Below are 13,954 nucleotides of genomic sequence, written 5' to 3'. Positions count from 1 at the left end.
TCTGTCTTACATTCATAATAAATATGATCTGAAAGAAGCACCAGTTCATTCTGGTATTTTAAAAAGAAAGATCCACAGTAATGTAAAACAAAAACAAATAAAGTGCTCTAGATAATGAAAAGTAAACACTTAAATTTTCAGTTTGAAACCTTAAACTCTTCTGAAAACTGACCTATTTAAAATGTGTGACAGTCTACTTACCATATTCAGTTTAATATTAAAATCTTTGTCTCATTTAATGGATTTTCTTTTCAGAGTCAAAATTATACTCCCTTCTCAGGTAGAATTAGTGACTAGATATTCCCACTCATCTTTTTAGGTCACCTTTGGGTATATGTTCTAAGCTCTGCAGACACTGCCAATAACGCTTTCCTAGACACCTCTTAGGGTGCAGAGACAGCTCCCACTCAACGGTTAGCCAGAGAAATAGGACAAATGTCTAGGTAGGCTAGGTAGTGTATGCATGTCAGTGGTGTATGACAGATTCATGCATGACTGACTATTCTGGAGTCCCTGAAACTAAGTAAGTAACATGATTAAAGTAACAGTGTGAATCACCATAAGCAAATACTCATTACAATATTAACTTGTGAAAAACATTAAGGAGTTTTTACCTTAGTGAGTCATTTAGTTCTTATTTAGAATGTTCCTTCCCTTACCCCAGAGCATCTGTAGCTATGAAGACAATGTGCCTTGTAAGTCTTGAGCATTAGTGAAATAGAGCTTTCCCTTCCTGAAGTACCAATGGCATCTTAGCTCTTTGGGACCCAGGATCCAGTCACTTGTCTCCTTTAGTGCTCCTCCTACATCTTTTTGTTCAGCACCTTGCTAAAAATGCCAATGGCTGTCTAGGACAATCTATATTCAGATGTATACAGATCCAACTAGGAAAAGTAATTAGAAAACAAGTCTTTGCTTTACCTGAATAAATGCACACAAATGTCCCTCGGTCAATGTCATCCAGGCAGCGTACTCCCCAGCCCTTCTTCTCACTTTTGAACACCTGTAGCCTCACCTGGGGACCATGTTGGACAACTCGGTTTTGACACAACTGACGGTTACACTTGCACAAAAGGTTGCACTCATAAATGCTGTAAATAATACACAAAAGACAACATAAATTGCTATTTCATTTAACTAGTAGTTAAATTGAGATAAGTGCAAAAGCTTAGGGCTAGATTGCCTGGGTTACTAGCTATAGTTTCTGTTTTAAAATAGTTTATTTTTATTCATTTATTTACTTTTATATACATGAGTTTTTGCCTGTGTACATAACTGCACCATCTGCATGCCTAGTGCCTTCAGAAACCAAATGAGGGCACTGGATCCCTGAGACCAGAAGCACAGCCCAATGTGAACCCTCAGGTGGGTGCTGGAATTTGAACCTGAGTCTTGATCACTGAGCCATCTTTCCAATCTGAAATGAGAAGTTTATATAACAGAGCTTAACCCACAGGGCTGCTTCATCAACATCTACACCATAATATTTACCAGATATGTAACATGTTGCTCAATAAATGTTAGCTTTTTAAATGTGTAAAGGAAATACAAACTCTTTTAATTCTAGTTCTATAAGGTGTTATTACTTAGCATCTATTTTGATAGGCTGAAAATTATCAACTGACAAATTAGTTTCCTACATTCAGTTCTTCTTTTAATAAATATACATTTTAATATTATTAGTGCGCATGTGTGTAGTCATGCTCGTGTGTGTTGCACACAGCCATACACACACACACACACACACACACACACACACACACACACACACATAGAAGCCAGAGAAGGATGTCAGGTGTCTTGCTCTGCTTTAGTCCCTTGAGACAGGACCTCTTCACTCTTTTCATTGAACCTAAAGCCAAGCCAGGGCCAGCAAACCCCAGAGGTCCTGTTATCTTCAGCTTCTAATAGCTCTGGGATTACAGGCACACACAGCCTCTTAGATAAGTTCCGAGTATTTAAACTCAGGTCCTCATGCTATTTCCCATTGAGTTATCTAGCTCCTTAGTCCTTTCATATGCTTTTGAAATAGCTTCCCTATGTAGTTCTGGCTGGTTTTGAACTCAGTATCATCCAGCACATGTGGGAGGCAGATGTTTTAATGGGAAAATGGCTACTCAGAGTCACTCATTTCCTGTAATTCTAGGCTTGAAGCAGATGAGTGTTTGAGTATATACTGATGTATGTGTGGTCTCTGACTTCCATTTCTAAGAATATGCTTGCATGTTATTACCTCTTAGTAATTTAGATTTTCAGTATTAGGAACAAATATAAACAAAACCTGTAAGAATGTAGACCATATTAAAAGGAAGTACTCTCTGGGCCTGGGGAGATGGATCAGTGGTTAAAATGCTTGCCATGAAAGCATAAAGAGTGGAGTTCAGACCCTTAGAACTCATATAAAAGCTGGGCATGGTGGAACATATATGTAACCCCAGATTGGGGGAGGGCAGCTGACCAGCCAGTCTAGCCAAACTAGGAAGCTCCAGTCTCAGTGAGAGAACTTATCTGAAAAAATAAATAAGATGGATGGTGACTGAGGAAAACATCCAGTTTTAACCTCTGGCTCCCATGTTTGTGTGCATGCACAGGCACAGGTACCACCCCAGCATGCACACAACATACAAAAGTGCTATCCTTCACAGACACACACACCCTGTAACAAATCACTAAGGTCCCTCACCCAGTAGGTATGAGTCTCTGCAGTCTTTTGTATTTATATCCAGTACACACTCCATCAGGTAACAAGGGACATGCTTTAGCATTTTTTGCTGTCAACTGAAGACATGGACATTTTTTTCTAAAAGAAAGGAAGTAGATAGATAAGTCAAAATAAAAAAGATCAAATTATGAGATTTGGTAAAAGTGTAAATGACATTTAAAAACACAGTACTTTTATTTATAAGACAGGTTTCTGCTCAAGGACTATATGGAAACTCCTCTAAACACAATAGGTGATGTGGAAAACAGTATCAACCAAAAGCTTATTACAACTAATATAAACTGCACTGAACTATATGATCATGCAACAGACATTTAATTATATGGGTTTTAATTTTTCAAAATGGGTGTTTTACTCTTCAGATGCTTCTTTGTTGATAGCCTTAGTTCTGCTCTTCTATTATAGATTATTTTAATAGTTATTCCCTCATTAGTAGAGAGGTATAGTCAAGGATCCCAAAATGCTTAAAACCTTGTATTAGTACCAAAGTCTATCTATTTGTGCTTTTGCCAATACTCTGAAAAACTGCCACATAATACCAGAATTAATCTGTCCTTGCATGCTTTATTTTCCTGCATATTATTACTTGTGTCCTTTGGGACCATTATTAAGTAAAATAAGTCTTACCTGAATGTATTGCAAGTATGACACTTGATCTGATAATCAATGTGACTGTTTCATGACTAAGTGGAAGGTCATGAACAGTGTGGACAAAGATGATTCACAATCCAAGCGGGATTGAGTGGGGCATAAAATGTATGAATTAAGTATATATGGAACTCTCCACCTAATGTTTATCATTATTATTATTTATATATGGGTGTTTTGTCAGAATGCAATACTATGCACCACTTGTGTGCATGACACTTGTTGCCTGGGGACAGTAGTGGATCTCTTGGTGCTAGATTTGAATTGCCATAGGGGGAGGGGCAGGTACTGAATCTGGGTCCTCTGGAAGAGCATCTAGTCCTCTCTTATCCTCTGAAATACCTCTCCAGCACAATACTTTTAAACTACAGTTGACCATAGGTACTGAAGCTACTTTAAAGGAAAGAACTGCTGTAGCGTAGATAGTTTTCACCATCTTCTCAATATGAAATAAAAAATGACAGGCAGATCCATGGTTTACCAGCCAGTTAGTCACTCAATAGCCATACTAATTATCAGATCAAGCTACCTGCAATGTTTCAGAGCATGTAGAAGAAACACAAATAAATAAACTTTGTTTCTAATACAAGATTTTAAGCATTCAGGAGTCCTTGAATAAACCTCTCTGATGATGAGAGAATAACTGAAATAAAATAATTTCCCTTTTACTTTTACTTAGTATAAGTAGCTAAATTTGCATAGAGTTATCATATATATAACACAAATCTATTCTATTACCAGAAAACTTACAGATGCATATGTATTACACACACCTTTAAAATAAAATGTTTCTCCATGTTTTCATTTTCTTGATGGAATGTCAATACAATATTAAAGAATGACAGTTGTAAGCACACTGAAATTCCAAAAAACTAGCTGGTAATGATACTTAATTTGTAAAAGCAAAATATAACAAGTGACATAGAAATTAGGAAAAAAGGTTCTAATACTGCCTCTCCAATCTGTCTGCTATGACCTCTTTGAATTTGTTTCTGAGACTAATTTCCTTATTAGCATGACAGAAATGTATTACCTACCACACAGATTTTTGTGATGATAAAGAGAATGAGTGTATTTAAAGTGTTTGGACATGTGTAGTACTCACAAACAGCTCTATAATTGCTATTATAACTGTGCTACTACATAAAAGGGAATACTCATCCTTAGAAGAAATAAATTTCAAATTACCATTTTTGGCAAAGAGCTACAGTTAATGAAATTCTGTCTTTTCATTTATTTCAGACAATTTGTGCACAGGGTTTAGACAGCCAGGATGACAACCTGGTATACACTTGGATTAAACAAATGTGTCTACATCGAGGGACTGAAATACCATGTTTTTCACTTACATGTCTACGCATCCCTCAGAACAGTCACATGAATCAGAAAACATGCTGGAAAAGTTTAGGTAGTATGCTCGGGGCCATACTGTCTTCCTGTACTTAAACTGTGGAAGTTTCCTACTGTCAATTTCATTACAGAAAGAAATTGGCACTGATTCCACTCCATGACTAATATCCACATCAGAAACAACTGCATCTTGCTTTGGGTAATTCCGAGTCAACTGGACATAAGTATTGAAAGAAAAGTTGTCTGTGAATAAAAAGTTACACTCTGTCTCAATAAGGTAATGAAAAACTTCCTCCATGTTTCGCAGACTCCGACCACAGGGGGTTTTATAATTCACATGAAGAGCAGAAGAATGAGAGTTTGTCTTTGCATGTCGTCTTTGGAAGTGACACCTGATGGGTAGCTGTAGAGGGTTTTCTCCCTTCAAGGACAGTGGTGTTTCCATCAGACAAGCACTGGAGCAGACGTGCCTATGGAAAGACACACTTGAAGGGGATCCCTCCTCTCCCAGGTCTGTAGCTTTACTGTTCTCAGGGAGAGATGCTTTGTTTCCTGTAGACCTAATAGAATAAATTAATATTAGTATGTCAAATTTATAATCGAGCTTCATTTTTTTTAAAACACTGTGCACTAATGTGGCAATTACTATATCTTCTTGGACAGCAGTAAGATAACTCAGACTCTGAAACATTTTATAGATTCTCAAGGCATTCAAAAATCAGAGGTAACTTAAACCATTCCAGGAAGTTTAAGCTAGCTGTGACTTTCTACTAGGCTCTGACACATACACTTAGCATAGGCTAAAACCAACATTTCTTCATGTGGGATTTGCCTAGAAAACTAAGGTAGCTGAAAAATTAGTTAAGAATCCTTTACAAAACCTCCATCTAACAACTGTTTAACTGATTTTTCTCCACAATATATAATCCAGCTGTCAATCATATTGATACTCTGAGAACAATAGCAAACTGACAAAAGAAAATGGGATGATATTTAATTTAAGGGGAAGAAATCTGAAAATAAAAGTTCTTGTACTTTAAACCTTTTTTATTCTTTTCCCGATAGGGTTTTTCTGTGTAGCTTTTTGAACCCTGCCCTGGAATTCACTTTGTAGACCAGGCTGGCCTCTGCTTCCCAAGTGCTGGGATTAAAGGCATGCACCACCACCTGTCTTGAACCCAATTTTTAAACTTCTTCAAAGTTTAAATTTTATTTTACTACATGTCTACTATATATTAAAACAGATATATTGCTTTTGTCTAAAAAAAAACCCCAAACACCTGTGTTTTAATATGTAATAGACATTGAAACACATGGAATGCTCTGAGATTACAAATCATCACTCGATTATCAGTGGTTAAGTGAAGCAACTTCACAGTGTACAGCTCTCTCTACCATTCCCGTTAGTCACATTATACTACTGTAAACCAATTTCTGTTACTATTGACAATTTTATGTTGGAACTTTCTCCAATTTGTCTCTGTGTCAGTGCTTTGATGAACATCTTCAGACATAAATCTTTGACCAAGTTCCTGATTATTCTTACATCCCTTTAAGAGGAATTACTGCTACACATTAAAATAACAACAACAAATCCTTGGTAAATAAAAATAGTCACATACAAGAATATATTTTCTTATAAAGACCCAGATATCCCTTTGAGAACTACAAAAATCTCACCAAATAAGGAAATTATCCAAACTTCTGCAATAGAAGATAACTACACTGTCAAAGTTCCTAGTAAGCATAAGGCCACATGCCTATGATGATTCATGCCTTCCTTTGAAAAACATGAAGGATTGGGTTTGCAGTTAAGTGATACAATGCATCTTAGCATGCATGCATACGGTTTTGGGTTGGAAATACAGAATGGTAAAAACAACAGCAAAAACTAACAAAACCCAAATTCTTCCTGAGAAAGTTCCACACTACCAGGGAGAATATAAAGTTGTTCCAGGATCTAATGATGGGCAGATGCACTGCCAGTCCTCCCTACACTTTCTCTGAGGACTACTGAGAGGGGCCAACATTCATGATCCCTTCCAGTTTCCTACTATGTCTTCCATACAAAATTTTCTCAAGGATGTGAAAACAATGCTTTTGGGGAACAAAAGTAATTTGGGGGCATCAGTATTCCAGTTTCTGTAGGAGAATGGAATTCTAACTTCAATAACAATGGCATTTTGTTTTGATCCTAGGGCTAGCAGACCTTGTACATGGTGGCAGGGGTCTACCAATTAGCTACATCCCAATTTGATAATGTTAAATGCCAACAATAGACACAGCTGTTCTAATCATTCACACTGACCAAACATTTTTGAGTTCTTATGTGAGCCCAAGATTGCTCTGTAATTCATAGCCCTTCAAGATGCCCAGTTACTCCTACACAAAAAAGATTGGAGTTTAGTTCTTTCTTTACTGTCAGTAGTATTAACTGAAACCTCACTAATATGGCCGTCTCAACCTTTAAGTTTGACCAGGCTTTACTAATTATTGACATTTTTAATTTATTCTATTCTTTTCTTTCTCTTGTCCATTCACTTTCTTCTGCAGTATTTTAAAGCAAGCTTCTCTCATCACATCTTTTTACCCAAAGCAATTCAGTAGGTGTTTCTAACAAAGTTCAGTTTTTTTTTCAATGACTCACATCATCTATTTGTCCAAACCCAAACTTAATGCTATACTTAATTCTAGTATTTTTTTTTCTTTCCCTTTAACCTAGTATCAATGCAACCTCCCCTTTGTTTTATGATATCTGTTAAAATTGAATTTTGTCACTTGTTCTGTCATTTATCACACTTTGGAAATTAGCTCATGCCACCTAGTGGTGATGCTATTTAATTCAATTCTCTACTTAAGTACAATGTAAGTTAATTGGTAATCCTAGAAACTAAGATTCAAGTTCAAAATTTTGTGGGGGAGGGGGACAAGAAGAAATGAATCACAGGTAGTGGTGTGAGTTTCCAAGAGATATACAATGTCTTGAAAACTCACTCTTTGAGATGATAAAAACTGATAAGCAGAGTTTGGGTATTTCCAGCCAAACAGTCATGAATACTTCACTTAGGCCTTGTGATCATTTGAAGTGTGGAAAAACTTTCACAGCAATTTAATATTGATACATTTTGTAAGACCATTGCTTCTCCACAAACTAGAGGTTTAAAACCAAATAATGTCCTCACCTCAACTAGATGGGAGGTGCCTTACTCCTCGTTTGGGCTATGAAGGACGCAGACTTACAACCAAACCAACATGTCATCATTGACTTCTCTGGGCTGCAATATTTAAAAACTTGGCCTTTTTTACATTTGTTTATTGTGTGTGCACATGGAGGTCGGAGACTACTTTTGGGAGTCTGTCCTCTTTCCATTAAGTGGGTACCAGGGATCAAATTCGGGTTGTCAAGTTTGAGGCTTGTAACCTTACCTGCTGAGTCATATCACTGACTGAAATTATTACACAAAGAAACTTCCTTTATTCTCAAGTTATCCTGGTACATAACTAGAACAGGAGAAGTGTAGTGTTTGATGCTCCCTCTCTTGTCTATTTACTAATATCCAGAACAATAAGTTATATCTCAGCAAGTATCAAGGTGCCAGAGATGAAAATAGCATCTTGTTTTAAAAATATCTTTCTCTAATAAATACGTTTATCACTCTCTCTTTGGTGAAATGATCATTTACAAACTTTTCATTAATCATCAAAGAATTCCTCAGTGTCTGATGCAATACAAACTACAATGAGAGTTCTTGGAGAATTAGTAGAGAATTAATTTTTACAATAAATTATAAATTTTTAAAGTAAATGTGTTAGTTGGGTTTTTGTCAACTTGACACAAACTTAGACATATTTGTGATGAGGAAGTATTGAGAAAAATGTTTCCATAAGATTGGCCTGTAGGCGGGGTGGTGATGTCACATGCTTTTAATCCCAGCACTTGGGAGGCAGAGATAGGTGAATCTTGAGTTTGAGGCCAGCCTGGTCTACAGAGGGAGTTCCAAGACAGCCAGGGCTACACAGATAAACCCTGTCTGGAAAAACAAAAAAACATAAAAAGACTGGACTGTAGGCAAATATATAGGGCATTTTCTTAATTAATGATTGATGTGGGAGGGCCCAAACCACTTTGGGTACTGCCATCTCAGGGCAGATGGTCTAGGGATGTACAAGAAAGCAAATGAAGTAAGCCATGAGTAGTAAGCCAGAAAGCAACTTCCACCATGGCCTCTGCTTCAAGTTCCTGCCTGATTTTCCTCAGTGATGGGCTGTGATCTAAAACTTCCAAGCTAAATAAACCAATTCCTTGAGTTGCTTTTTGTCTTGGTATTTTACTATAACAACAGATATCCTAAATAAGACAGTCATAATATATGCCATGGGAACACAAAGATATCTAATCCTTATTATTTTAGGACTTTGGGTTCTTTTCATTTGTTTTCTGTTTTTAGAGACAGGGTCTCACATAGCCCACACAGGTCTTGAAGTTGCTATGGAGCTGAGGATGACCTTGATCATACCTCTACTACTACCAAAGTACTATGATTACACTTAAAATTTAGGTTCTATTCTTATAGTTTATTATGGACTGAACATCCAACTTCATCTTGACTCTATTTTTCTTTGTGGTGGTGTCTTCTTGAGACGTTCTGTAGCCCAGGCTTACCTGGATTCTTGGGCTCCTACTGCTTTAGTCTCTCAAGTACTTGGCTAAGAGGCATGCACTTTGGAATTTATTTTGTATCAAGAAGACCCAACTTGAATCATACAAATAAAATACAATTGTTCTAGCATATTTCTTGCAGCAAATCCTCTATGTCTCCTTTTAAATGTGTTCTGAATATTTATTGATGTATCTTTTGAGGTTAAATTTCTAACAAACAACTTGCCAAATAAAAGCTCCAATGCCAGACAGTGGTGGTGCATGCCTCTAATCCCAGCATTTGGGAGGCAGAGGCAGGTGGATCTCCAAGTTTGAGGCCAGCCTTGTCTACAGAGTGAGTTCCAGAACAGCCATGGCTATTCAGAGAAACCCCGTGTGTGTGTGTGTGTGTGTGTGTGTGTGTGTGTGTGTGTGTGTGTGTGTGTGTGTGTGTGTGTGTGTGTGTGTAGTGGGGTTGGGGACTCCAAGTATAGAGTGGTGGTAGGGTGTTACTTGGTAATAGAGTATGTTCTTTAAAAGACCCTATGTTCAATGCCCACCTCTACCTCCCACTACCCCAAAACTCCAAGTACCAGAATCCCATACAAATCAAGTTAAATCTACAATTGTATTTGAGAAGACATTTTTATAATAGTCTTTACATCAAGAAACACAGAAATCCGTTACAATCTCTAGATTTAGCTAGGCATGGCAGTATGTAACTTTAGTTCCAGCTCTTTGGGAGGCTGGCATAGGAATATGAGACCAACCAGAAACAGTGAGAGACAGCCTCAAGAAACAAAATAAAATGTCAGTTTGAATTTTCTTGAATATCTTTGCCTTGTAATTACTTTCATATTCTAAGCATTATCAATAAGAATTTTATTTCATATTTTTCTAATAGTGTGGCTTACATTTTCTATTTTATGTGTCTACTTTACTGAACCACATTTTAGCCAATCGATTAACTTAATATTATACTTTCTAAGCAGATTAAATTATCTACAGTAGGCTGGGGGTATAGCTCATTGGCAGAACATTTGCCTAGCCTGGGCTTAAAAAGATTATCTGAAGCTTGGTGGTTATAAGGTTAGTTTTCAGTACACATGGTGGCTTAGAACCACCTATAACTCTAGTTCCAGGGAATCCAATCCCTTCCTTTCTCCAGTCTTCAAGGGTACTTATGTGTGCATAGTGCACATAAACTCATGCAGTCAGGCATGCACGCACATGTCTTTAAAAACATCAACAATTTTACTTCACGCATTGCAATGATATTTTGGACATCACTATGTTGGCTACAAATTCTAGAAAAATCCTGGAAAGTAACTATGACAGTAGGAGAAATGTTTCTAAGGTTTTATTAATATGATTATGGGCAATGGTTTGATAAAAATATTCTCTATAAAATTAAAAATTCTATTTCTTGCTATTATTTTCTAAAATGGCTTGACATTTGCTTTGTTGAGACTTTTTTATGTTTACTTTTGTAAATAATTTCATACATTTCCGTCTCTTAAAAAGTAAGACTTCAGGGCTGGATGATGGTGATGCACACCTTTAATCCCAGCACACCGGAGACACAGGCAGGTGGATATCCCTGAATTCAAGGCCAGCCTGGTCTACAGAGTTAGTCTAGGACAGCCAAGACTACACAAAGAAACTCTGTCTCAAACAAACAAATAATAGTGTGACTCCTCCAATCTTATCTTTTATGTTTTACTTACCTTTGTGAGTGGCTGAGAGTTTTCTGGAAAAATATGTAGGAAAAAAATTTCTGAGATTTTACCTAAAATTGTTATGTTTTAATTTTGATACTATGCCTTTTTTAAAAACTTGTTTTCATTCTAGATAGATGACTCAGTGGTTAAGAGCAATAGCTGTTCTTCCTGGGTACCAGGGTTCAATTCTTAGCATCCACATGGTAGCTCACTCTAGTCTCATGGGAACTGATAACCACTTCTGGCCTCCTCAGGCACCGGGCATGCATGTGGTGCACAGACATACATGAAAACAAAACACCCACACACATAAAATAATTAAAAAAAAAAAAAACAAAAACAACCTATTTTTGTCCACTAGTACTCTGTTACTTATAGAAGTCTTTTACCTCCAAACTTGGTATTTTCTTATTCTCTCAAGGCCTTTCAGTTTTGAGTTTTTTGAAACAGGGAGTTCAAGAAGCCCAGGTTGGCCTAGAAGTCACTATATAATAATGATAACTCCTGATCTTCCTGTTTCCAACACCCAAATGCTGGTTTTATAACCCTTTGATCCACACCTAACCAAAGTTTATCTTCTTGTGTTTAATCTATTGCTAAGAATTTCCTTTCTTTTTCTTTTTCAAAACAGGCTTTCTCTGTGAAACAGTACAAACTGGCCTCGAACTCACAGAAATCTGCCTGCTTTTGCCTCCTGTGTGCTGGGACTAAAAGCATGCACCACCACTGCGCAGCTTGCTTAGAATTTCTTGCTTTGTATGTTTGGATGCCAAGTTCCTTCTAAGCATTTTCTAGTTATAAAGCATAATAGCAGATAATAAACTTTTTAAAAGGTTTATTTTTAATACATTTTTAAAAATTATGGTGTGTGTGTGTGTGTGTGTGTGTGTGTGTGTGTGTGTGTGTGGCTGTGTGTGTCGAGTATGCCATGTATGTTCAGGTACTTGCAGAGGTCAGAAGAGGACATCAGATCCCCTGGACCTGGAGCCAACTGATAGGAGTTCTGAGAACCAAACTCCTCTGGAAAAGCAGCAAGGGGTCTTGACCACTGAACCATCTCTCTATCCCTGCCAATTTTATTTCAAATGATTTTCCCAGATGACTCTAGAGTCATCCCCCAATACCACCAAAACAAAAATGCATATGTGAGGGTAAGGAGAGACAAGGAGAGAGAGAGAGAGAAAACTATCAGACATGTTTGCTTTTGCTCAGTCTCAGTCTCAAAGCTGTTGGATTATCACATATATACATTAAATATCTAAAACCATCTCTCAAGATTTAAATTAAAAATACATCATGAAGTAACATATAAAACTAGGAATTTATAAGAATTTAGCTGAGGCAGCTATGTAAAATGCTGTGGTACCAGAAGACCCTGCATCAGTGAAGCAGCATCTCAGCACCCACTTCCTGGTTCCAATTTAGTGCCTACACTGCTTGCTGCGCCCTTTGTGAATATATACATGTATATACACAAGAGTCATTCTGCCAGATTCACATGCTTGTCTATGAGAAACCAAGTAATTTATATTTATACCTGTGTGTTTTAGCAGCTGGAAGTTAACTGTCATCTTGTGTGTTGGTCAACACTGCACACTGGTATAGCTCTAATAAATTCTACCAAATTGTTCTTGATGAACCAAAAAGCACTTGACTAAGAAAGAAAAATGAATTATGCTAATTTTCATAGAGACATCCTTTTTTAAAAAATTAAATATTTTACTGCATCTACGAATTTCAAATTCACCTATGTGGAATGGAAATTCAATTCCACTCAAAACTGAAACGCTGAAAGCCTACTTCCTAACCCTAAGACTTTCATGCTTGATTTTACCACTATGACATGTTGTTTATCTTGAGCAATGCAGAGGGCTGAGAATCTACCATATAGCTTATTAACCTGCCTATGTGACTACTGATCAATTAAGGGGTTTTAACTACTGAAAGAAAACAAAACAAAAATAACCAAACACACACACACACACACGACAAAAAAACCAAACCAAAAACAACTCATAACCATCAGGGACATTCAAATCAAATTATTTTAAAATAATTCTAGTCAATAGAGTGGTGGTGCGCTCCTTTAAACATTCCAGCACTATAAGCTGGGCACTGGTGGTGCACGCCTTTAGTCCCAGAACTTAGGAGGCAGAGGCAGGAGGATCTCTGTGAGTTCAAGGCCAGCCTGGTCTACAGAGTGAGTTCCAGGACAGTTAGTCTCAAAAAGACAAAAAAAAAAAAAAAAAAAAAAAAAAAAGGAAAGAAAAGTAAAGAAAAATTCCAGCACTCAAGAGACAGGAGCAGACAGATCTCTGAGTTCAAGGCCACCTAGTCTACAGAGCAAGTTCCAGGACAGTCAGACTACACAGGGAAACCCCGTCTTGAGAAAAACAAAAGAAACCAACCAAACAAACAAAATTCTAGTTTAATGTTGCCTTGGAATTCTTAATGCAAAGAAGAAAATTCTGAGCTTAATTAGACATATTCTTTCATCTGAAAAGATGTCCCTGGATATATGAACTCAGGTCTGATCTCTGAGTAACAGACAGCCCAGTCCAAGAGCTCTCAGAAGTTCTGAAGAAATGAAGTTCTGAGTGTGCAATCGGGAATATACCTAATGGAATGGATTAGTGGCTAAAGAAGTCACTTTAATTTCTTTGGGAAGCTTAGCTATGTACCTACTTATCAATTAATCAACAAGGTCTCCAATGTAGACCTGACTGAACTGGAACTCACTGACAGCCTTGAAGTTGCAGTGGTCTCCTGCCTCTGATTTCCTAGTGCTCAGATTAAAGTTAAGTGCTATTTGCCCAGCTGAAGCTTTTTTAAAAATTTAACAAAGGAAAGATGATCAGTAATAAAGATATTAGT

General features: G+C 37.1%; 1 protein-coding gene across 1 annotated transcript in view; it reads right to left on the bottom strand.

Moving 5' to 3' along the window:
• Positions 1-13,954, bottom strand: part of Setdb2 (SET domain bifurcated histone lysine methyltransferase 2) — a 58,627-nt gene that overhangs the window by 31,961 nt on the left and 12,712 nt on the right. The window contains 3 exon segments of the mRNA XM_051195596.1: positions 922-1,091; positions 2,684-2,800; positions 4,720-5,280. Of these exon segments, the coding sequence (XP_051051553.1) occupies positions 922-1,091; positions 2,684-2,800; positions 4,720-5,280 (848 nt within the window).

Source organism: Phodopus roborovskii, unplaced genomic scaffold (assembly GCF_943737965.1).
Source record: "Phodopus roborovskii unplaced genomic scaffold, PHOROB, whole genome shotgun sequence".
Taxonomy (NCBI): Eukaryota; Metazoa; Chordata; class Mammalia; order Rodentia; family Cricetidae; genus Phodopus; species Phodopus roborovskii.
This window is presented reverse-complemented; position numbering and strand designations above follow the sequence as displayed.